At 53.5% G+C, this 23,526-nt stretch overlaps 1 protein-coding gene across 2 annotated transcripts in view; it reads left to right on the top strand.

The window, feature by feature from the left end:
* The window catches only part of OPHN1 (oligophrenin 1), a 62,417-nt gene that overhangs the window by 8,437 nt on the left and 30,454 nt on the right, over positions 1 to 23,526 (top strand). For both annotated transcript variants that reach the window (XR_013938730.1, XM_080553346.1), the window contains exons 2-4: positions 11,380 to 11,475; positions 15,219 to 15,280; positions 17,311 to 17,382. Coding sequence is in view for 1 of the 2 variants with exons in the window: in XM_080553346.1 (XP_080409472.1) it covers positions 11,380 to 11,475; positions 15,219 to 15,280; positions 17,311 to 17,382 (230 nt within the window). In the remaining variant the exon portion in view is untranslated. The remainder of the gene's footprint in view (positions 1 to 11,379; positions 11,476 to 15,218; positions 15,281 to 17,310; positions 17,383 to 23,526) is intronic.

The raw sequence follows: 23,526 nt of genomic DNA, 5'->3' as shown, positions 1-23,526 counted from the left end.
GCGTCCCGTGGGTGGCTCCTGCACCACTGCGGCGTGGCGCTGGGTCCGGTGTGGTGCTGGGCTTGGCAGCGCTGCTCCGCTGGTGCTGTGCCGTGCTGTGCCCAGCCTGGCAGGAGCGCGGAGCTCCGAGCCGTGGTCCCCCGGTGTGCGTCCAGGCTGGGGTTCGGCAGGAGCTCTGTGCTGGCTGCACAAAGCAGCGCCGCTGCCACCCCTGCCGTGGGTGTCTGGGCGCAGGAGCAGGGCCCTGTCACTGGGACCGCCGCTGCTCAGCGATGTTTTGGGAATTACAAAGTCTCTGTGCAGTTTGAAGAACCGTGGTGTTCACAGAAAAGAAATGGCAAACTTTTTCCCTGTGAGCAAATAGCTCTACTTTACAGGTATTGAACGCTCCAAAATGAAAGCTCCTTTGAAACTGCTGGTGAAATTCAGCAGGCAGCAATTATTTTTCATACTAAACGTTAAACGAATGTTTCAAACTGTGCAAAACTATTACGTTAGTGCCTGATAATTATGAGGAAAATGCTTGCGGAAACTTCTCGGTTTTGTGTTGGTGATGTTGAACTTTTCCGTTGGTTTTGTTTTGAGTCGTAGACTGCTAATTGGTGTCAGGATCTCCTCTGGGAGATGTGATCCTCCAGCTACTGCTGGATCTTCATCTCTTGGACATATTCAAAAAGTTTCTTTGCAGCTGGCATCCTTTTTTGTCACTTAGCTCTCCGTTCAGGTAAACACAGTCACATTCATGTGTTGTTTGAATGATGATAAGAGCAGTTGAATAGTCTGAGATAACATTTCTAAATATACATAGAACACAGAACTCCAACCAGCCACCGAGTTGCTCTCTGCAGTCTGTTTCCCCCTCCTTTTTTTATCCGGTTTCTGTTCCTCCAGCCAAGACTGATTATGAAGTGCTGAGGCCAGATATTTTAAAAACAAGAGTAATTTCATTAATCCTACTAAACTTGCAGCTGTGAAAACAAAGGACAACGAACACGACCTGCTTTTTGCTATCACGTGCAGGCCGGGGACCTGCTGGGTGCACGGGCCCCGTCTGTCCCGCAGCAGCAGAGGCACAGGACCCGGGGTCCCCTCCGAGGAGGCGCCCAGCGTTGGCGAGGGGAGTGAGGCTGCCGGCCTCCCTGGGGGGACTGCAGGCAGACGGGGAATTTGTGCCGCCGTGAGGGGGCTGGAGACCCTCCGTGCAGCCTTCGGTCCCGTGGCTGCCTTCGGAGCAGGGGGTGGTTCTCATACGTGCCCCGCTGGTGCTGCTCAGGGCCGGCCCCTCTCTCCTCACGGCAGCACAAGGAGGGCGGCGTGGGGCTGGGGTGCGCGGGCCCCTGCCCGTGTGTGGGCCGCGGGGCAGGGAGCAGCCACGCGCGAGGGCGAACACAGTGCTGCAGCCCGGTGCTGAGCGGCACCGCACCGCTCCTCGGCGGCCGTGCGATCCCCCGCGTGACTCCTGTGGCCTCCTGCCCGGCCCTCGGCGCTGTTATCCCAGGGAAACTCTGAAATCATCGCGCGAGGGCTGAGCCGCCTGCTCCGCTCCCTTGCTGAGGCGATCCCAGAAAGCGCGTGGGTCGGCTCGCCTCGCCTCGCCTCTCCGGGAGGTGGGCTGCTGGAGGGAAGCCTCCGATGGCTTTGCCGATCACAAGATCTCTCTGTGGGGACTGCAAGTGCTCAGGCCCGGATAAGTGTCTGTTGTTTTCATGTTTGTTTTCCCAGCCTTCGTGCTGCTTGTGCGGCCGGGAGCCGCGGCTCCTGGAGCACACCCCCAGCTGCCGCCTGTGCCAGAGCCGCCCTGCCGAAAGCTGGTGCTCTTCACTCAGCGTCCTTTGGGCCTGTCCCCGGGGCTGGGGAGGACTGTCAGGAAAGGAGGCTGGCCTCATGTGGTATCGAGATAAACGCGGGTGTCGGTAGGTACACAGCAGCCGCCTGCGGAGCCCTCCCAGAGCGTGCTTGGGATTTACCGATTGCCTTAGTACAAAAACCCCCGCCCCACCTTCATCTCCAGCGTTTGTGCCTGCAGAGCAGGAGCTGGGCAGCATTCCTCTCGTGTCTGGGCTCTCAAGAGGCTCTCCTTCATTTGCTCCAGTTTAATAAATTCCAGGGAGGTGCTGCATAATTTCCCATTCTGGCGATGGTTTGATGAGACACCGGGTAGTCTGCAATTTTCGCAGGTCTAGTGAGAAGACTCCCCTGGGGAGGAAATGTGGCCACGGTCCTTTGATCCACTGTGGTCTTCACGAAATGTATTTTCCTTTCCATCACGGTAGCTGAAGTGAAATACAAAAGCTACGAATTTCCTGAGGGTTCAGGCTCTGCCTGGAGCTCAGTTGCGATCTAAGGGATCCATGCCGTGTGAGTCTGGGATGAAATAATGAATGAGGTGGGCTGACTGCAACTGCGCTCCCAGCAGAGGGATGTTTGCCAGCTACTTTGATCTTCTGGGGCGGTAGGATCTTTTTCTGAATGCAACTTTTGTGTAAACCTGGAGTTAAAATTAATGAAGAAAACTTGGTTATTTCCCCTATGATATACTGGATGAACGTCTTGACATAAAGGATTGAGATAAGTTATAGCTGCATTATTTCTTAATGCGTATTTCAACATTTCTGTTGATTTCTAAGGCTGCTCGTCTTTGTAACTCCCATCTCAGTTAGTCATGTGCTCTGCCCCATCTCCCTCATGTCTTTTTCCAGTTTTGCTGAGGGAACTACTCCAGCTTTGCAGAACTGCTGGATGGGTCTGAAAGGCCAGAAAAATGCCAGCGGTGAAAAATTGTTCTTTCAGGAGTCGAGCGTTCAGAGTCTAGTTCTGCCTCCTGCTCGTGATGAGGAGCATTAAGTTTTGACTGGAGCCAACAGCACTGGAAGTGGTTTTGCCAGCAGCAGCGGCGATGCTGTAGTGCCGCTCTTTGCGGGGAGAGCAGGCGGGTACCAGCGCCTGCGTCCCTGCCTGGCCCGGCACGAGCTGGCTGCGCTGAGTGAATGCCCTGCGCTTCGCAGGGAGATCGTGGCTGTACTGAAATGGCAGAAGCAAAATCATAAAAAATAAACCCGATTCTGTCCATTATAAAAACAAAAAAAAGTGGCCTCGGGTGCTGCTCTGCAGGAAGGCAGGCCAGCTCTTCCTCAGCCAGTGGGTGTCTGTGTGGGAGTATGGTCTGCTCTGTGTCTTTGCTTTAATATGGGGCTTTGTTCCTTGCTTGTCTTCACATCAAATGTTACCTGCATCCCTCACTTGCCGTTTTCTCCAAAACAGACTGAAGAGCCCCAAAACTTTTGTTTCAAGCTATGCCTTCTTTTCCTCTTGTGTTTGCAGCTGACAGCCCTGAGCTAGGTGGAGGGGTGCACGGTCCCGCGGCAGACCCAGCAGAGCAGCCACCGGCCTTCCCGGTGGGGGCAGGCGGGCAGTCAGCTTCCCCCAGGCTGGCACCTTCCTAGAGGTGGGACTCGTAGTCAGTGCTGAGTGGGAAACGAAACTAAAGCTCTCTGCCTTCTTCTTGCTGTCTCCCAGGGGTGGCACAGTCGGTAATGCAGGACCCCTGAGTCTGTGCTCGAGCCTCCTCCATCCCAGGGAACAGGGAGAAACGCTCTCCAGAAGAGGAGGACCTGTGCCGGTTTGGGCTTTAGAGGGACCAGGGGGAGTTGGAGGAAATGGTACTGATGCTTTGGCAGGCGCTTCCCCCGGGCTGCGGGACAGAGCACGGGGTGTGCTGTGGGTGAGCTGAGCAGCCCCGCACGCCCATCTGCCTCTGCACAGGACCTTGTTCACGGCTGTCCCTTTCCTCTTGGACAGCATCCTCCAGAGGCCATCCTGCTGCAGCGGTGGCAAGCCTTGCATGCTTGCTTTTTGTTTTTTGTTCTTTTTTTTTGTCTGTTCATTCGCTTCTTGAGCTGCTGCGTTGCACCCTTCAGAGCTGGAGGACAAGGGAAGGACTGGAAGGCTCCTCCAGCCCGCTCGCACTTCGTGAGCTCCGCTGCAGTCGCAGGGAAGCGGCTGGTCGGGAGGCTGGCAGTCTCCTGGTCGTGGCAGCCAGGAAAGCTGCTGCGCTTTTAATTTCTGTGATCTTTGATCTAGCGTCACGAAGCTTGCCAGCTTTTCTGAAGCGCAGCAGGTATGGTGTAGCAGGTTCCCCTCAGTCAGTAAAGGAGATAAGGCAAGCAGCAGAAACATATGATTAATGTGAACAATTGCTGTGTTGGTCTTTTGCTTGTGTTTGTTTTGCTTGTTTGTTTTAAACTAAACGGTAAGGAAATAAACATGCCCGTCAAGCAAGTTTGTGCACTTAACAGAAGGGGGGCAAGGAGCAGAATTTATGGGAACAAAAAATTACGGCATGGATGGGAAGCAAACCAGGGTGGCAAAGGTAGCAGGGTGGTATGCAAGTTTAGTTAATGATACACAAGGCGAATCCCAGCTTGTAACGCAAAAGGCTCTACAAAAGGTAAGAAGAGGTATGTACAAGTAGGTAGGTACAGTTACTGAAAAATGTATTTGTACCTGAACTGCAGCCCCGCTCTGTTCCCTGGAGTCTGCGCTAGATCAACCACAGCAGTGAAAAGGCAGTTTATAAGACAGACAGTCAATAACGCACCAATTAAATAGAGAAATGATAAATACATAACGAAAGCATTAGGCGTTCAGTAAGATCCTTTGCAAGAGAAACGTAAAACACAGCTAAATGTAGCAAGTTATTTTTAGAAGCTCGGGCTAGCCATTTATTTCTGGCAAATGGAAAACCCAAGTCAGCGTGTGAAAAATGACCTTTGTAAAACGTGTCAGTATTTCTGAATCTCCACGGTGGCTAGAAAGCCTTTGAGGCATTTGCAGACAACTTGCCATGGGTTAATGCGGAGCACTGCCTACTGTATAATGGGCCATTGTGTAATTACCTGGCGGTGAGCGTCTCGTGTATGGAACAGCTGGAGTGCTATTTTCTAGCAAGTTGCTTGTGTGGATTTGGGACTACCTACAAGGCTAACCGGAAGATTTTTTTTTTCTCTTCTGAAAAAATCAACATGTTTTTGTGCTCAAGCAGCTGTAGAGTACTGTTCCGGACTGCTCTGTGAGTCAGGACGTATTACTCACTTTCTTAATGACACATCTGCGTGCAGGCAGGGTAGCTTCGTTGATTTCAGAGTTGAGGTATTTTGGTGGGACAATGTTTGGGGACTTTGTGGAGTTTGTACACACCGTGTAAGTACAACGGCTCAGAGCAGAATCTGGCACCCTGGCCAAACGCTTTGTATGTCGGCTGGTGAAGCTTCCCTGCCAGCACAGAGAATCCTCTGAACACGGTGGGGTCGGGTACACGTATGCAAAACCTCATCTCTTGGATGGTAACATGGATGAACTCTCTTTTATACAACTCCCTGTAAAATTATTCAGTGGGAGTTGCTAACAATGGACACATTCTTTTCCCCTCAGGGATTACAACCCTCCCTTTCTCATGCAGGAGAAAAAATGGTATTTCTCATGTTCTGCATATCCCGTTGCACAACTCTCCACGACGAGCTAGAAAAAGTTCTGAAGTGACCAGGCTTGAGAAGAAATGTAGGTGCATGCGTCCTCGGCTGCTGTACGTCAGGGTTTTGTAACATTTCCATGAAAAACTGGATTTCCAGAGTTTTTATTTTTTTTTAAAGAACAAAGCATTTGGTTTTGCTGTTTGTTTTCAATCTGGAAAAGAGGAAAGCAAAATGCAAAAACAGAGCGCCTTATGCATTTGGTCTGTTTATTTGTGTTGCCAGAGCTCAAAAATCGCTTTGGGTTTTCCTTCTTTCAGCATGTAGGTAAGCTTCGGGCGGTGCTAGGCAGCTGCGTGCCCGACTTAGGTTAGCAAAGGAGCTGCCGAACCCTGTCTCTGCTTCAGCCACTGAGCCCTTCTGGAGCAGGAGCAGTGCTCCAATAGCTTTTTCCTGGGGTGACATAAAGGTGGTCCTGGTTTGCCAGATGCTGAAAGTGAAACGAAGGGGGTGAAATGAAGGGTTCAGCGAGGGGATGCTTGGGCATCGATAAACCTCTCGGAGGGTGCTGGCAGTCTGCTCCCAACAGATTTGGAGCGCGTGCTCTGCAACTTCTCTTCTGTGCAGTGGGGTGTTTATTGTTTTTTTCCAGTGTTTATTTCTAAAAGTCACACTGCTTTCTCTGCATCTGTTACACCCAAGGTCACGTTGTGTCTCTGGGGCATTAAATGAGGCAGGCCAAGCACAGCCCTCTTTGTCTCGTGCACAGAGGTGCTGGTGGTCTCTAGCTGTCCCCAGCGGGTTGGCTGTGGCATTTCTATTTTTATGTACTCGGGGAAGCCTTTCACTCGGCAGCAGGTGACCATTATAATCCTGCAGAAGTTTGAAATGAGAAACCCCATTTGTTCCTTGCTGGACAGGGTGTGGGCATCCTTGAATAGCTGCAATCTATAGAGGTGACTTTATATATACACTAATGTAATGGAAATTTATTCTTGTAGCTTGGAAAGTGTCGGGGCTGTACCTGGCGCTTGTTCTCTCCCTCTTGCCAGATGCCATTTGGTTAGCGCTGTCCTGTGTGGAAGGATTGGACTTTATTTTTACTAGAAGAGTAAATTATTGTTACCACAGATTGCTAAGGCTGGCATCATTTACTGAACACTGCAAGGAGAGAGTCCTAATGGATTTTTGATTGAATTCATTTTGGTGAGTTTCCATGGAAACAAGCCGTACCAAGCAGGCAGGGTCCTCAAAACTGACGTGAGGCCATCAAATGTTCCTGCTGCTGGGCAGGAATGAGACTGCGCCTGCTTTTTGCGTGCCATTCCTGGCTTGCAGAAGGAGCATCATCCCCCCGTGACCGTCCGGCTCTCGGCGCGCTGCTGGGGCCCTGCAGGCCGTGGGGCCACCTCCGTGCCGCCGGGCTTTGGGCGTGAAAAGCAGGGAGTGGGAAGGGGCCGTGCATTTGGCAGCCGTGTACTTGCATCAGAGGGGGAAATCTCCAAGTTTCTGCTAAACGAGGGGAAAATACAGATGCTCTGCCTGGGGGCCCTTGTGTGATCCACGGGCACAGGCTCGTGCTGCAAGTCCCGCCGGGCCCAGCCCTTCATGCGTGAGCGTCCGCTGTTCCTGCTGCGCTCGGGATGCCAGCAGGCGCTTCTGCAGCAGGGGAGGATGCCAGAACCATCCCTATGTCAATTTGCCAATAGGCATCTCCATCAGAACAATAACACTCCTAATACCATAAGAGTACCCGACGCTGTCTTTGTGTGTATATATAGGATTTGTCAGAAATCGGTGTTCAGCCAAGGCTCCGTACGTGTACAAAGACGAGTAACGTGGGTCAGTAGGAATCTGGTTTCCATTAAACGATCTTTGAGAGCCATGCCAGACGCTAGCAGCACCGCTTCTCTTTCCAACTAGTTCAGTTCTTTCCTAACCCTAAATCTTGAATAATTGTTCCCCTATAAAGAATTTGTCTTCCAGCACTGGACGCCGCTTGCCTCCCTGCCCCTCCGACCACGCTGAGCTCACGGTGCCACCACGGCTGTCCCCACAGGGGCAGCCCCTCAGCTTCTTGCGCCCTCTGTCAGGGACCGTCCCCTCCCGCTTCCTGGCCCCTCTCTGAGCAGCGTCCCCAGCACCGTGGTGACATTCGCTGCCCTTGCACAGAGCCTTCCAAGGTGGCGGCTCTCCTCTGATGGCAGGACGGCTCAGGGCACGCAGCAACATCCATCATCGCTCCTTGTTCTTTTGCCATGTGGATCCTGAATGGTTTGGGGCAGTGACTGGGCTTTATTCAGTTCGGGAAGTTTTCTGTAGGCGTGGAAAATTACTGAGGTCGTTTGATTAAGTAGAATAAATGATGCTCTCCGAGGAGGACGTACCGCTGTCCCTAGATCCCAAAGAAAGAAAGGGAAGAGGAATGGAAACCTGGGCTGAGCTGGCCGGTGGTTCCTGAGACGCTGCACTCTGTCGCTGACACCTCCTTGCTGTCGCAGGGCCACAGCTGTAAGGTGCCGAAGGCTGTGTGTGAGTGCCCCGGCTGCTGCCGGGGTCAGATCCCGGCTCGGGGGGACTGCAGCACGTGAGCGTCCGCGCGGCGCAGGGACGCTTGCCGGGGCCGGCTGGTTCAGCGCCTGCAGGAGGAGGGCCGGGCCACATGCTGACACTCGGCCAAGGCCTCGCTCAGCACTGAACATCAGCGGAAGGAGCGACTTCGCTGCGTTCGGGTCTGAGCGGCGAAACCAAGCTGCTGCCCTTCCTGCTGCAAGAGAGAGCCCCGGCGTCCGGCCTGCCGAGCGGGGATTTCTGTCGGATTTTCAGGGACTGTGACGAGCTCCTGGGGAGCCAGACTGTGGGCAGCGGCTGCACCTCGGGGCCAGGATGGAGGTGCTGGAGTGACCGGAGCTGGCCGTGCTGCTGCGGTCCCCAGGGCACGGCCCGGGCGATGCCGACTCGCCCCGGCGTGGGGGGAGGCTGGTGCCGGAGCAGCCCCGCAGCCCCGTGCCCTGGTGCGCTCGCTGCGCTCACCGCAGCACGTTCCTTCTCCCAGATGGAACCGAGCGGTGCCAGACTCAGCAAGGGGCTCGAGTCTTTTTTCGCCACTAAGCTAATGTGAGATGTGGTTTATAGCGTGTCCACCTGGATTTGCTTCAGCCAGAAACTTGGCAAAGGCCAGACAACTTTTTGAAAGGAAAATGTAACTTAAATCGGTTCTACTGGTTCTTTTTCTTTTTTTTTCTGGTGAAAAATATATTGCCTTTGGCTTTTTCAAATCCTTCTCTGCTATTGCCCTATCCAGTTTCTATTAAAAAAAAGAGAGAAAAGGACAACAGCTAGCCAAGGACAATTTCTCCGATAGCGGGACTAGATGCTGTGCTGACACACACCATGGAAAAACGCCGTGTGCACCCCTCAGCCCAGGCCAAGCTGCCAGGAGCGTGACTTGCGTGTGCAGCCACTCTCCTGGCTCCCGGGGGTGCGCGGAGCTGTTCCTGGCCGGCCCCGGGGTGCTGAGCCCGGACCCGCGGAGCGGCACGGCACGCCTTGTGCTCACGGACCTGCTTGGCGTGTAAATGGGGCCATTTGGAATTCAGCCACTAATGAACTTGGGCAAGGTGTGGGGAGTGATGAGAGGCTGGGCAGAAGGCAATTAAAAGCTTCCAGCGGAGAAGACAGTTTGCAGGGGAAGAACAAAGATTTGCCTGAGTAAGAAGTGAATAGGAGCCTCCGGGCTCGGCCTCAAGTGTGTGAATACAGTGAATGCTGCAGGGACTGAAAGCGAATTATTTGCTGAGGTTTTCCATCAAATTAATGACATCATTCTGTGCGAGAGTTCACCCATTTACGCTCGCGCTCTCAGGCTCTCCCAGCAGCTGGTTGCTAAATAGCTACATTCAGGCTTGAATCTGCCCATTCAAGGGCAAAGTTTTGACCCTCGGGAGGAAACTGCTGAACAAGGCTTTTGACGGGAAAGAGGGGATTCTGTGCACTCCTAGGCTCCGCTCCTCCCGTGGCTTGGGGCCGGGCTGGATGAAGCCGCCCTTTCTTCTCAGGTCGGCTGCGCTGGGCTCGGGAGCAGTGGGGTGAGGTAAAATCCCGTCTGCTTCACGGGAGTTAGCCCGGCTCCGGGACCGGCGAAGCTGTCCTCCCTCTGCAGGAGGGGCTCGCTGGGCTGTGTTGTGCTGCAGGTCTCGTATCCCCCAGGGAAGCTCCTTTGGGCAGCAGAAAGCACCAACTGCTTCGTTCCCCCTGCCGCATGGCTTTGGTCAGGACCAGCGTCTGTGGCAAGGACAGCCGCGGCCTGTGCGGAGGGACCTGCGGCCCGTTAGCACAGGAGGATGCTCCGTGACCTAGCTGCCTGCTAACATCTGTTCCTTCACATCTTCCACATTTTCAACTTCCTGAATTTCAGAAATCTTAGACCCCGGTGCACCTCCTCAGAGGAATTCAGGCTGGGACTGTGCCTATAGTTGCTGTCCAAGTTAGGGAAAGCAGCAATGTAAACACAAGTCTAAAATTATTCTTTTGCTTTATTGTCCGCATCCTGTTCGCTGTAGGTCAGGCAGGTTCAGCCTCGTTCTGTTTGTATCTCAGGTGTTAAACTACCCCCTGCAACCGGTTGTAGCTGTGTAGTAAGGTGTGATTGACCTGATGCTGCCACGCACTTTTTACTTCATTTTCTAATTCTGTAAAAGGCTACCAAGGCCTGTTACAGAGCACGTCCCTTCTCAGGCTTTGCTCCCTTGCCTGTTTTACGGCATGAAAGCCAAGAGCCCAAGGCAGCCGTAACCCCGTGCGGACGCTCTGCCTCCCCAAACAGCACCAGGCTGCCTCAGGTCAGGCCATGGTGCTCTCCCTGTGCCCCGTTGCTGCCTGCCCCCCGGGCAGGGGCTGGGGCAGGGGCTGGGGCTGGGGCTGGGGGCTGCGCTCCGCCGGCAGCAGAGGGGCTCGCTGCTCGCCGTGGTGAGACGGTGTCCATGGCTTCCGCAGCTGGCCCGAGGTAGGTGGTTGTGCCCTGCGGGCCTGCTCCGTGTTATTGCTGCCCCGTCCCTGTGGACGCTCCTCGGCCAATGTAATCAGACCAATTCACAACAAAGAAGCCACTGACAAAGTTACGAAGCAGCCACACAGGATGCAAAGACACAAAGGATCCTTTTGGCTAGAAACTTCTCTGGAAAGTCCAAAAATAATTTGGGCTGAGCTACCAACCACCATCAGGAAGTGTCTGTGCTTCAAGACTGCAAGTGTCTTCAGCAGAGGGACGGAAACAGGTCCGAGGGCCATCTGCAAACGCTCGGCGGAGCACAGCGGGAGCTTATTGCCGTCAGCTGGCTCGCCGTCTTCTCCCCGGGCCTGTTTGTTCGGGTCTGACTCCCCTGAAGAGGAGCACTTCCTCTGAATCCTGCTTTTTTCCCCACAGTTATTTTCTGACTCTACAGACTTTGCTCCTTTCTAATTGAAACAACTGCTTAGAGCACTAATTAGCCTGTCTGACAGCACCCGTGCTCAGACGAGACGCTGGTGCGTGAACGGTGCTCGGTCTGTTCGGGGCTCAGCGCTCCCGAGGAGGCGGCGGGCGCTGCGCCTGGGCTGCCGGCTGTCCCGCAGGGAGGTGGCTCTGCCGGCCCGCGCAGGGCGCTGGGCGATCCGTCAGCTGCTGGTGCGGCTGGCTGCAGCCACCAAGTGCGGAGCATTTCCAGCAGCGCCGAGACACTCAAAACACGAATGCTCTCTACAGCTTCCGTTGGTTATTAACACTGCAGCATTTTCTAAAGTGCTTTAAGATCATGATGACTGGATTTTTTTTTAACTGCCTCACTGTAGGTTTTTTACATTCAGGCTAAATTTCTTAAGACTTCCGTGTAACTGCTGCAAAATACACACTCTTTGCTCTGTCCTTTTCCAGGTTACTCATCGGCAGTGCAGAAATTCTCCCAGACTTTGCAGTCCTTTCAGTTTGACTTTATTGGAGACACCCTAACAGATGACGAGATTAATATTGGTAAGTTTTCTTCTTTTGGATGCAAACTTTTACTTAGTGAGAAAACCTCTCCTTCTTTAGGAATTTGCTGGCATCGATGGTTACTAAACAGAATCTGGAGCCAGGTTCCTCAGATGCCAGTTAACGCATAGCGTATCTGTCATGTTACTTGCAGTTTAAAAAGAAGAAAAGCAAAGATACTCAGTAGCATATGTTACAAAGCTGAATTTTGGCGGGTTGAGTTACACATGCCTGATTCCGCAGATAATTTGTGGTGGTTTTCTGTGGCTCCAGCCCTCCTCTGCCTGGCCAGCACCGGGAGGATGCGCAGCGCAGCAGGGAGCCGCTCGCTGTCCCCATCCCTGTCCCCTGGGTGGCCCCTGCAGCTAAGCCCTGTCCCCGTGTGCCGGGCAGAGCCGGACTGCAGCAGCTCGGGGCGTTTGGCCTCGTGTCCTGAGCCAGATGGGCGCTGCTCCTAACGCTGCGTGTGCTCTGCTGCAAACATCTTGCAAACACAAAGCAGCCCCGTGCTGTCCTGGAAGAGGCACCGGGCTTTGGACTGCCGGGAAAAACATATTGCTGGATGTGTCATGATATGGAAAATAGTTCCCAGTCTCTGCCTGCATGGAAGGAGGCCTGTGGCACGTGTGTCTCACTGCTCCCCACACATCTGCTTTGGGATTAGCAGTCCTGAGCCTGTTTTCCCACCCTGCCAGCCCAGTGCACGTTGTGTCGATTACAAAGCTGCCAGCTGTGCCCCGGGAGCTGAAGCAAATGCACTGAACACCATAAACCGAGGTTTTCAAGTTAATCCTGCTGTTGGATTAGCTATCGCTGCAGAATGGCCAGAGGAGGGGGGTGGGCACCCCTGCTGCTGGGGGACATCAGGAAGTGCTGCAGCTGCTGGGGGGGTCCAGCCCTGCTGCTGGGCACAGCCGGAGGCACCAGGGGCACAGGCGGTGGGCCACGGAGTGCCCGGGACACGAGGCGTTTATAAAATAGCAACAGCTTTGTCAGGCTGTTGTGTGAACAGCGGCTCCAAGCTGACAGTGCTGATGTCAGGTCTCAGCCGTCACTTAAAAGGGAAGGAAGTAAAGCCTGTTCTCTCGGTTGTTTTATTTAAAGCAGATTGCGGCTTGTCCTTCAAAATCTGATTTCCTCTATGGAAAGTTGCTAGGTGAAGCCTGCTGGAAATGAGTCAGCCTCCAAATCTAATGGAAATAGAGGTGCTGAATTTCCAAACCCATCTGCATAATGGAGGGGAAGACGTTGCATTATAAGCTACCTTCTGGGCATGGAGGGATCTGAAGGCAGCAGCCAGCCGAGGAGGGGAGCATCACATTGCTTCTGCTGCTGGCAGGCACAGAGCTCCAACGCCCAGCGTGTGCCGCTGCTTCACCACTCCCTGCCCCCGTGCCCAGCGCTTGGCTGGCGGCGGGCTAGGAAGGCAGCTGGAAATGACAGACAGGGTGCAAGGGGACGGCAGGGTGCAAGGGGACAGAGGGCGGAGGAAAGCAAGAAGAGATCACAGCACATGTAAAATACTCTGGGGCAAAACAGGCGTTTTTTCCCTATTTCTGTTTTTGCTGGGTCGTGTTTGTTTTGCTTTCCCGAGAGCAGGACCCAGATTATCCAGTGTGAAAAGTCTGTGTTGTGTTCCTCCTCCTACAGCCAATCTGGAGTGTCTGCGCGGGGCTGAGCTCAGGGCGTTGCAAGTCTCTCGTATTCCCCAAACAGGAGCAGGGTGTTGACATCTCTGTAGCACTTCCCATCTCTTACAGGGCTTCTGAGGCACAGGGATGTGCGCGAGCGTAGGAGCTGATCTGAGGCACAGGATACGGGAATGAAGCAAAACATTGACAGCTCTTCTTGCCGTACTTCAGGGAACGCGTTTGATCTGTAAATATAGCTAATGGTGTGCTTTTATCTTGTTACGCAGGCAGACAGCGAGCTGACACTCATGCTCCTAAGGTAGTGGCTTTGAACGCTGCAAGTGCGAGTCAGGACACACGCTCCGCTGGCGCTGTCTGTCGCAAGCAGCGCCTTCCCACGGGGACGCGTGCTCCAGACACGTCCTCGCTGCACGTCCGCAGCTGCGCGCTGCCTCCCTGCGCGGCGAGCACAGACCCAAACGCCGCGGGTCCCGCAGCAGGGCCGTAGCCTACGTGCCCGTGGTGCAAGGACAAATTCAGGGCTGCTCTGCGGCTGCAGCCAGGAAATGTGTGCCTGGGTGCATCCTGCAGAGGAAGAAAACCACATCCAGTGAAAATGTTAGGCACCGTAACTTTTTTTTCTCTCTGTAACTTCAGGTCTGGATTCTTTTTCTCTCTATGATAATTCCTTTCCAGGCTCAGGCCCCTTATACTTAGCTCATGGCATCTGTGTGTGCACTTCAGATTTCATGTCGTCCTGAGTAACCACGGTGAAAGTCAGCCCATCAGCCCTGTGGTAGAGCATAGTAAGCTGCTGGGACGTTGATGTGCGGGGCTCTGAAGCCCTCGCTCTGGAAGAGAGCTCAGAAATCCCTGACTCATCAGAAAGGTTACGTTTTGATGATGCCAGCTGAATGACTGTATCACGAGGCTGTGGTTTTTCTGTTCTGTGTCTGCCTCAGCAATTGCCGAGCGAGTCCCGTAGCACTCCAAGTTCACGCTCACTCGCTGTGCAGCCGTGTCACAGCTGCTTTTAGCAGAAAGACAGGTCCTGTCCTAAGGTTCTGCCTGTGGATGCGGGGCCCTCACTTTGTGGATAGGGCAAAAATGCATCTTCTCCCCTTATCTGTGGCATGAGCTATTGCTGTACGTGCCTCGCTGTGTGCACGGGTTGTTCCCTTGCATGCCACCCCTGCCCAGAGCTCTTGAGGCTGCCCTTCTCAAGAGCCCTGGTACCAGGCACTCTGCTGAGCCGTCTTTTGGTTAACCCTCAGATATTCCTTAAACCGCTCAGGAGTCAGTCAAGTCCCTCTGTGTGCTTTGCTGTGAGCGCAGAGCCTGACCTGCACACAAAGCAAAGGAATTCCTGCAGCTGTTGCAAAGGAAACCCACCCGTGTGGCAGCCAGAGGCGCAGGGCAGCGCGAGATCCCGGTGGGAGCTGCCCGGGGCAGGAGGGCGGTGGGGCAGGCAGGCTGCTGCCCCGGGAGCCGCAGGGAGCCGCGGAGCTGTGGGAACGTCTCCCAGCAAGCGCTGGCCTGTGCCAGCGAGCTCGCTGCCGCATAGTTCCCAGGTAGGCTCATGCAGTTGGAGGAGTCCCCGAGGCAGTCCGCAGGCAGCCGCGCCGTACGCACAGGTCGGTGTTGGTCCAGCCTGTTCTCTGGTCTCCTGGGGAATCGGGACTTCAGTTCTCCTCGTTTCAGTGCTGTTCGTGCCTACATGGTGGGAGAGGTTTTCCCCTGACGGCCACCTGCGGTCTGCGCTGCAGCAAATTGAGCTGCTTTCTGTGCCCTGCCCCGTGAAGGCAGATGGTGCCCGCTTTGTGACAGCCCTTTTTCTGCGGGCAGGCAGCGCACTGCTCCTATCTGGTCTCTTTGTTTCCACCAGGCTGAACGAGCCTCGTGTTTTCAGTTTGCTAAAGGAAAGGTTTCATGTTATTTTTGTTTCGGTTGGACTCCAAGAAAACTGCTGATGCCTAAGATTTTTTTTTTTGTTTTATTGTTTAACGCTGCGGGGAGAGTTGTCAATGCCTATAGCCTTTTCAACAGCTGCTAACCTTTTTGGTTTCTGCCAAAAGGTGCCACGTGCTGATCAAAGCCCTCTTCTCTTTGCAGCCGAGTCCTTCAAGGAGTTCGCAGAGTTGCTCCAGGAGGTAGAGCTTGAGAGATCGATGATGGTAAGATGATCCCAACTGCGCTCCGGTAGTTGCTGCCTGGTTGTACCATTTAAATGCCAAATCGTGGCTGAACGACAGCACATGGCTCGGTGTGGAGCTTCCCGTTGTGCGGGAGCTGGCAGCAGCAGGGACGTCGTGTTTGCACCACGTCTGAGCTGTGGTGCCCTCGCTGCATGCCCTGAGCAGTGGAGGGGAAGGTGCTGGGGGGGAAGGGGAGAGGTTGTCCCACACCGGTGCCCCAAACCTCTCCCGAGTGCCAAGCAGCTGCTCCGCTGCTGAGCCCAGCACCGCTGGGCTTGCTTGAGGTGCCGCCGCCTGCAGCAGCTTCGCTCTGCGGAGCAGGGTATCTGATAGCTGGCAACAGGCTGTTCTTGTGGTGAAACTGAACCTTAAAGAATAAGCAGCAAGATGAGTTTCTCTCTTCATTTTTCTCCCATGGGAGCTGCACTGTCCCGCCGTGCCCCTGCCCTTCCCAGCACGCAGATCCTGCGGGGCGATTTCTTCCCGTCTGTCCCCTGTGGTGGTGTGCCCTCTTCGCCTCCAAAACTCCTCAATATGCAACGAGTGCTGGCTTTCCATTTCACTCCTAATTCCAGGAAAAACACGAAGGTTAGGCTCGGTGGAGAGCCTTTACAGCGTGCCAGGAATTAGCTGCTTGGCCCTGCTCGCTCCTGCCTCGTGCAGCAGGGAGAGCCCGCGCCAGGCTGGCTGGGCCCGCCGCAGGGGAGGCAGCACCGGTGGGACGCTGCTGTCCTGCTCTGCGGGGCACGGGCAGAGAGGGCAGCGGGAGGAAACCAGTGAGAGGCCGGAGGAAAGCAGTAAGATATTTCTTTATTAATTACAGCCCAGGCAATGGCTTCTTTTGCAATGGGTAAGTGGGTGGAAGGGATCATTTCAGGGATCGTGGATGCTTTTGGGGATGTTGGCTGACAGTACAGATTTTTTTTTTGGCCCTCCACTTGCAGGACCAATCTCTTTTCCTTAGCTCCCTCAGAAGGTTTCGTACTCTCACTGTGTTCATCAGCTTTAAATTACCTGAAAGGTCTGCGCCAGCGTAGCGTCATGTCCCTTTCTTTTCCCCCCTCCTTTCTGTAAGGCTCGGGAGGCAAGGCCGGCTTCCCTTCTTCCCCAGCTGTCACATGCAGCAGCCTTGGATGTGGTCATGGAAAGCAGGGCTTGTGCAGCGGCCGCGCAGTCCTGAGCAGAGGGGCAGGGGGAAAGCAGCAGCAGCAGCAATGCGTCTTCCTCCGCTCCGTCCCTTCCCTTCGGAGCAGGCAGGGCAGGGCAGCTTGCTGTAGGCTGGGACCCAGCTGAGCTGACAACTCTCCGGAGCATTTTGAGAATCTATCCGTCCTGTTCCATGCCTCTCGGAGAGATAAACAAGCGGCTGTGCCTCCTTGGGGCTGCTTCTAGTTAGTGCTCGCGCGCAGCCTGCCTGCCTCGAGCACCCGGCTCTCCTCGCCGTGCAGATACGGGCAGCCGCCCTCTCCCAAGAGGAGGGGTGGCCGGCACCTCTGAAGGGCTCATCCTGCCAGGGTCTCTGCGGAGCGCCGGCTCACAGACCCGGGGGCTTCCCCGCCTGGTCCTGCTGCGGCGGGTGGGCGGCAGGAGCAAAGCCGGCCTTGGCCGCGTGCCTGCTGCGGGGCGCAGATGGGGCTGCGGGGTCCCGAAGGGCCCCGGGGCCGGCAGGTTGGTCCCGGGGATTTCGGGGAGTGACACGGCGCTTTGGGCAGGGAGGTCTGGCTCACCGTGCAGCAGTGCAAGCACAGATGGCAGGCTGGGGCAAGCCCCTTCAGTTAATTACCAGAGGTCCCCAAAGCCTCTTGTGCTGTGATTCAAGTTTTCTGTGCATTGCAAACGGGAACAAGTGGATACAGAGGTTAAGTGACTTCACCTGTGTACAGAGAAGTTTGTATTCAGAGACATTTAAGAAAGATCTAGGAGTTCTTGGCTCCCAGCCCTGTTCAGCCTCTGTTTAGGAGAAAATGAATCTGTGTCCTGTAATTAAAGTGTTTTTCTCCGCACTTTAGGTACAAAATGCTAGTGATCTGCTGATAAAACCCCTGGAAAATTTTCGGAAGGAGCAAATAGGGTTCACCAAGGTAAGATTTATTTCTTTTAAATTTAAACAGATTTGTTTTCTACTACTATGTTATTCCTTTTTCCTCCTGGCTTTTATTGTTTTAAAGTTGTTCTACATGTAGGCTTTGTGCTTTCAGAAACTTCCCTGACGCTGGTGTTCAGCTGCTGGAGTGAGAGTGTCTGCGCTGTGACTTTTAGTCTGATTTTTCAATCATAAGAGGCTCCAAAACCTTTTCCTGAATTCTTTGGGTTCTCTTCTGGCCTAATACCAGCACTGTCTCCGTTCCAAGCGAGGAATGCTTGTTTCAAAGAGTGATCAAGAGATACTCCCTGCTTCTTTTTCTTTTCTCCCCTTTGTTCATTTAATGCTATAGAGAGTGAAATACTTTCCCTGATAAACGTGCGTTAGAGCCGGGGGTGGGAGGGAGAGCAGCAGAGGCCGGCAATCAGAGCTTGATTATAGTCATAGGGCTTTTGTTATGAAATATTTAAATAAAGCATCTAATGAGTCTTTCAGATGGATCAAACTTTTAAAGAAACAAACTATGAAAAGCAAAGTCTGCACATGTTGAGCAGAAAAGATTATTTTTCCCTTGTCTGCTATCAAGAAGTCCAGGTTCCACGTTACTCGGCGGCAGCTTGAAATGGGGCTGGCTCTGAACCAGCTCAGAAATGGAGATGTTTTGGAGAACACTTGGGGCTTGGATTCTGCCCAGCCCATCTGGAGCCTTTGACGTTTTATAAATACAGGATTTAAGAAATGAGACTTGATGGCCATCCTGCCCTTCAAAATCCCCCTGTACAACAGTGTTTGTACAACGCACCCCTGAGAAGCGGCAGCGGTGTGAGCGTGGCCCTCGTGTTCACGCGGCGCCGCGGGCACCTGCCGGCCCGGCACCTCGCCCCGGGGCCCGCGGCCCTGCAGGCGTCTGCGCTACCAAGGCACGGCCGTGCGGCGCTGAGAAGCCTCCCTCCTGGCTGGTCTCTGCGTTAACGGAGAGCCAGCGAGCGTTCGGAGAAGGGTCACGGGGACAAGGTCAAGCTTTTCTTCCCCTTCTAGTTTATGGAACACTTAAATCAAGAGAGCAACAGCCTGCGAATGTTAGGATGAGTGTTAAAATGCCTCTTAGGCTGTTTCTTCTTGAGCCAGCCCTCGGTGTGCGAGGTCCTCGGAGAGCTGCGCCACCTCCCCGCGGTGCCTGGGGTGGCGTGCCCGCGCCAGCACTCGTCCCGGCGCCGTTGGAGCCGTGGCCCTTCGCCGCTCGCAGCGTGTCTCCAGGCCGCTGCAGCGCCGGCAGCAGGAGGCGCGAAGCGGGGCTGCCAGGTGAGGACCTGTCCAGCAGCACGCTGCCGCCACGGCTCCGTCCCCCGTTGTGCTGCCTCTGCTGCTGCCGGGCCCGAGCTCCTCCTGACTCAGGCAGCGCGAGGGAGGCCGGGCAGGCCGCCGTGCGCACCGCAGACCACAGATGTGGCGGGGGAGCTTGTGCCCTCTCATTCGTTTCCCATATTTTGGCAGAGTCGCCTTCTGTGAGATGTTTTCTGTTCTCTGTGCAAGATGCCGAAGCCAGATAGGAAGAGTGTTTGAATTGGGTCTTTGTGATGACTCTGGGTGGAGAGAAGCCAGACGGTCTAAGACATCTGAGCCTGCATTAACCCATTTTCCGGGGCTGAACGGCGTCTCTGCTGCCAGATGCTGTGCTCAGCTCCACTCGGGGCAGCTCTCCGGGCTCTCCCTAGGACCTCCTTCCCCAGCCGTCCTCTGCTGGCCGCAGGCCGTGGGATTGTCGCTCCTGTGACTTGGTGGTAAATGTTTGTGCACAAAAACGTCACAAATGAAAACGGAGCATCCAGGATGCCCTGAGCTGACGCGGTTCTCAGCCTGGCCCTGGAGCCTTGTTCTGCTCAAAATGAACCAAAAACTGGAGAATAGCATGAATGAAAAGGCGTGAATGGTATCAGAGAGGTGCAGGCTTCAGCTGAAGGAGAGAGAGCATGGGATTGCTTGTGTTTTTCATTTCATGTTAGATCGTATTCATGGAGGTCAGACTCCGTGCTCAGCCCAATTTATGAGCTTGGTGGATTTCGTATCCTGCCACAGGCCATTTCTCTTCAGCCGGAGCTCTTTGTGTCACAGGTGTGCCGGGCAAAGCAGTGATGCTTGAAAATGAGAAGAGTTGGATGTGTGGCCTTGGTAGCTGGGATGGTGGAGCTCCGGGTGTGTTTTTACAGAAATGTTCTTCCTATAGCCCTCAACAGCTTTTTACTTTTTAGAAATCACATATATATTTTTTTTATATTAACTGCTGAGGCATCATAAAAACTAGTTGAAAACTCGGGCATAAAGTATTTTTTGCAATATGAACACACTTCTCTTTTTTGTGTTTCTTTCCTCTGCCTTCTACCAGCCGAGTGCTTTAAGCTGAAGCCGGGCACGCAGCCTGTCCCGCGCCTTCAGTTCCTCTGCGATTCCGAGCAACAGCTTGTGATTTCCCCAAACTGATTTGCAGTTTGAATTTATTCGCTGTCTTCTTCTTTATCTAGCGCTCACGAACACATCGCCGTTCGTGTTCGCTGCCGGGTGTCCGTGTGGTGAGCCAGTAGCTCTGCTGTGATTTCAGCGGGATTATCGCCATCGTAGAAGAGGAGCGTACCAAGGCGGGAGATGCAGCAGAAGCAGATGCACTTAATGTTTGCAGGCTTTCGTCAGTCAGAGTTTCGCAGGCTCTGCTCAGAGCCACCTCTCGGTTTGCTCTGCAGGGGCAAGGGGGAGCCCGGCACCAGCAGCAGCCTGCGCGCCCTTCTGCCGCGCTCCTTCGCCCTCCGAGTCCCTGCAGCCGCGTTCGGGTGCGGGCTCCTGGCAGGCAACGTGTGTCTCCTCTGGGTGCGTTTGGTTTGGTTTAAGACCCGTAGCCGCGTGAGCTGGGCTCCTTGCTTGCTGCTCACCGTGCCTCTTCTAGGAGGGGAATCTCAGAGGATCCCAATCAGCGAGTAATTGGTTAAAGGCGAGTTCTGGCAGGTCCGTTGGTCCCTCTCACCCTCCCCCATCTCTCGCTCAGGCTGGAACCGAGCCCCCAGGCTGGAACCGAGCCCCCTGCACGGGGCACGGGCCTCCTCCTGTGCAGGGCAGCACCCTGCACATACAGCACCCTGAAGCCGACAGCTGGGTGCAGCAGCTCCGGCTGCTCGTTTCTGACTGCACCAGCATCTGCTGCAGCTCAGAGAGCGAAGCTGTCACAGAGCGCCTTCCTTTGCTGAGCGTGTGCTGGCTGTGTTGGGGTGAGATCGCATCGGCATCTTTTTTAGAGAGCAAATAAAAGGTGGGTGGCTTTTTGGATTTGAACACCGGCAAATCTTAGCGGGAAGGTAATGCTGCCCTTTGCTGAATATTCATGACGAACTAATTTATGCTCACAGTTCCAGATTGTGCTCCAGTCTGGGTGTTGTTTTCTTCTGTTGTGTTCCTTTTTTTTTTTTTTCTGCGTGCTCTGTTCAACAGCCAACAAGCTCTTAGAAACCTTGGCTTGAAAATCAGGAGGGATTTGTAGTACATCCTTCTGCTTTTCAGTTATATGTTAATTAGCAAGAGTGCAAAATGACTGGCAGGCCTCCATTTGCATGCCCCCAATCCCGTTTCGCACTGCTCTGCTCTCCACATGGCCACAGCTGTGCACGGGTGAGTGCGGCCCCGCCGCGGCTCCTGCTCCCTCGGCCCGGGGACGAGCTCGGGGCTCCCCACACGGTGCGGCACTGCCGGGGGAGGAGGCTCCTCCTGAAGGAGCCGCTGCTGCAGGAAAGCTCTTCCATTGCTCCCCCAGACCTCCTTGGCACGCCACATCCACGGGGTGGCTGCTTGGCCATGGTGTTTTAAACCTGCTCCTGGCATCGCCATCCTCCTTACGTGCAACGCGCTGGCAGCAGGAGGGTGCAAGCTGCAGACCCGTAGCGCTGCTCTGGCCACCACGGGCTTTCGGGGCAGCTTTGCTTTGATGCGCTTCTGTGGCATGTGCTACAAACACCGTGGGGTTTGGGACTGCTTACAAAAATCGAAATAAGCTTAGGTTCCTGTTTTCATTAAACGTGCCGTGTAATGGCAGACCATTCAGAAGCGTGACTTTACGGAAAGGGTAATTTCTACTTCATGAGAGCTTTTGTTTCTCTGCCTCTGGATTTGGATTTACTCATCACCAGCGTTAGTCATGAGGGCGTTATTTTGTTTTGACAGTTCTTCCTGGCATCAGCTCTTCAGCTGCAGCACTTCTTATGTTACGTTTTACCCTTGGAGGACTCTTCTCCTCTGGATTTCATGGCTGGGCCTCTTTATTCGGAGGCTTAAATTTGCTAATGTGGAGTTTCAGTATCCCTGAAATGCACAGGGTGATACCAGAAGATACACACGATCCTCTTCAGGGGTCTTGTCCTTACAAGATGCCTGCTGTACCATGGGCAGTTAAAAATAAGCAGGAATATTTGAGTTGTTGCCTCTAAAAGTGTTACTGCATTTTGCTGTAGTATTTGTCCTTGGCAATAGCAATGCGCAAGGGTTAGAGAAACGGGACTTGTGGGGTGAGAAGTCCTCTCCTTAGGAAGGCAGCAGCAGTAACTTTGTCCGACCTTTGGCTAAGGTGCTCCTGAGGACCTGGTGTCCACCAGCACGAGCCTGAGTGCTGGAGGCAAGGTGCTCTTCCAGCAAAGCCAGAGGGAGCTATTGCTAGGCGGAGATCTGACCTAGCTGTTAGATTTGGGTGCCTTTGCCCTTTTCTAACAGATGCTATCCACGGTGGATAACATTGGGAACGGTGTGCTGCCCACCACGATGTACAAGCTTCATGTGCTCCAGTAAACAACCCACAAGTGCCTCCTAGTGTGTGCCAACGTGAAAATAACGTTTCTTCTTCCAGAGAGAATACGACAGTAGCCTCTATGAGCAAAGGGCTAAGAAGAAAACAGCCAAGGGCTAGCCATGCCTAGCCAAAGCACCAGTTTGGGAGCCCCCACGTGTCCCACGGTGTATGACATCCTACTAGACTGAATAATCCATGCAAGTGGAACAGGGAAGTAAAACTTCATGAAGGAGAACTGACTGAAAAAAAGAAAAAAAACTTTATTTAAGAACCATAGCCTCAAACTTTGTAGTCATTATTGAATTCATGAGCAAAATGCCTAATATTTAATAGTTTGCCAGACTCCATCTGGTCTGTTTCTTGGTGGTATTGGCGTGTGTTTGCTGAAGTGTTGCAAGAGAACAGCATTTCAGGGCTTTTGGGAATTAATTGTTGGAAGATATCATTAATTACACAGTAGGCTGGTGTGTCCTAACTCTGCTTTCCACTTTCTTGAGCTTTCAAAAGCTGCCCAGAGGGGTTGGGCATTCTTTGCGTACCCCATAGGCACTAGTTCTCATCTGCGTGGACCTGGCACTGGGGCTGCTGGCTGGCTGGAATTTCTTTATTTTAGCAATGTAACTCCCTCTCAGCAATCACAGATAGCTCACCATCTTGTATGAGTATTTGTTAACTTGGCTTCTACTGATGGTTGATTCGTGATTGCCATAGTGCACTGTGGTTTCACAGTTGCTGTAAGGCATAAGCCAACAGGCACATCCTCAGCTCAGCTTTTCTCTGGGTTTCATTCTCAAATTTCTCTTCTTGTTCTTGTTCTAGACATTTACCCCTTCAGATTTGTCAGTGTAAGCAAACCTTTTTGTTACGCTGATTCCTTCACAGAGTCTTTCTTAACAAATCAGCCCACACTTCATGTTTGCCTGTGTTTGGTATGTTTGAGATGTAAATGAGGTCAATAAGAACCAGACCATCTGTAGGAGACCTCCAAGATGCGAACTCTTACCGTTGTTTATTGTTATGTTTGATGAACCACTCTGCTGGGCTGTGCGCAAACTGGCACTACGCAGTACAAGTTGTATAAGTTTTGGCTGCACGGTTTCTGTTCTCTGTTTCTGCCACTACTATTGACGGGGTGATGACTTCCCTCCCACGTATCACCCTCTAGTCTTCTGCTTTCATTCTCATACATTTTGGACACGTGATAAAAACTTAAAAAACAGAAAATTGCCAGACTCCTAATAAATCTTTTCTTATCCTGGACATGTTTTTGGCATTAAAGTACTTACCCAGTTAATGCTGAACTATGTGAACATCATTTAGGGA

This window comes from Anser brachyrhynchus (assembly GCF_964034855.1).
Source record: "Anser brachyrhynchus genome assembly, chromosome: 13".
Lineage (NCBI taxonomy): Eukaryota > Metazoa > Chordata > Aves > Anseriformes > Anatidae > Anser > Anser brachyrhynchus.
This window is presented reverse-complemented; position numbering and strand designations above follow the sequence as displayed.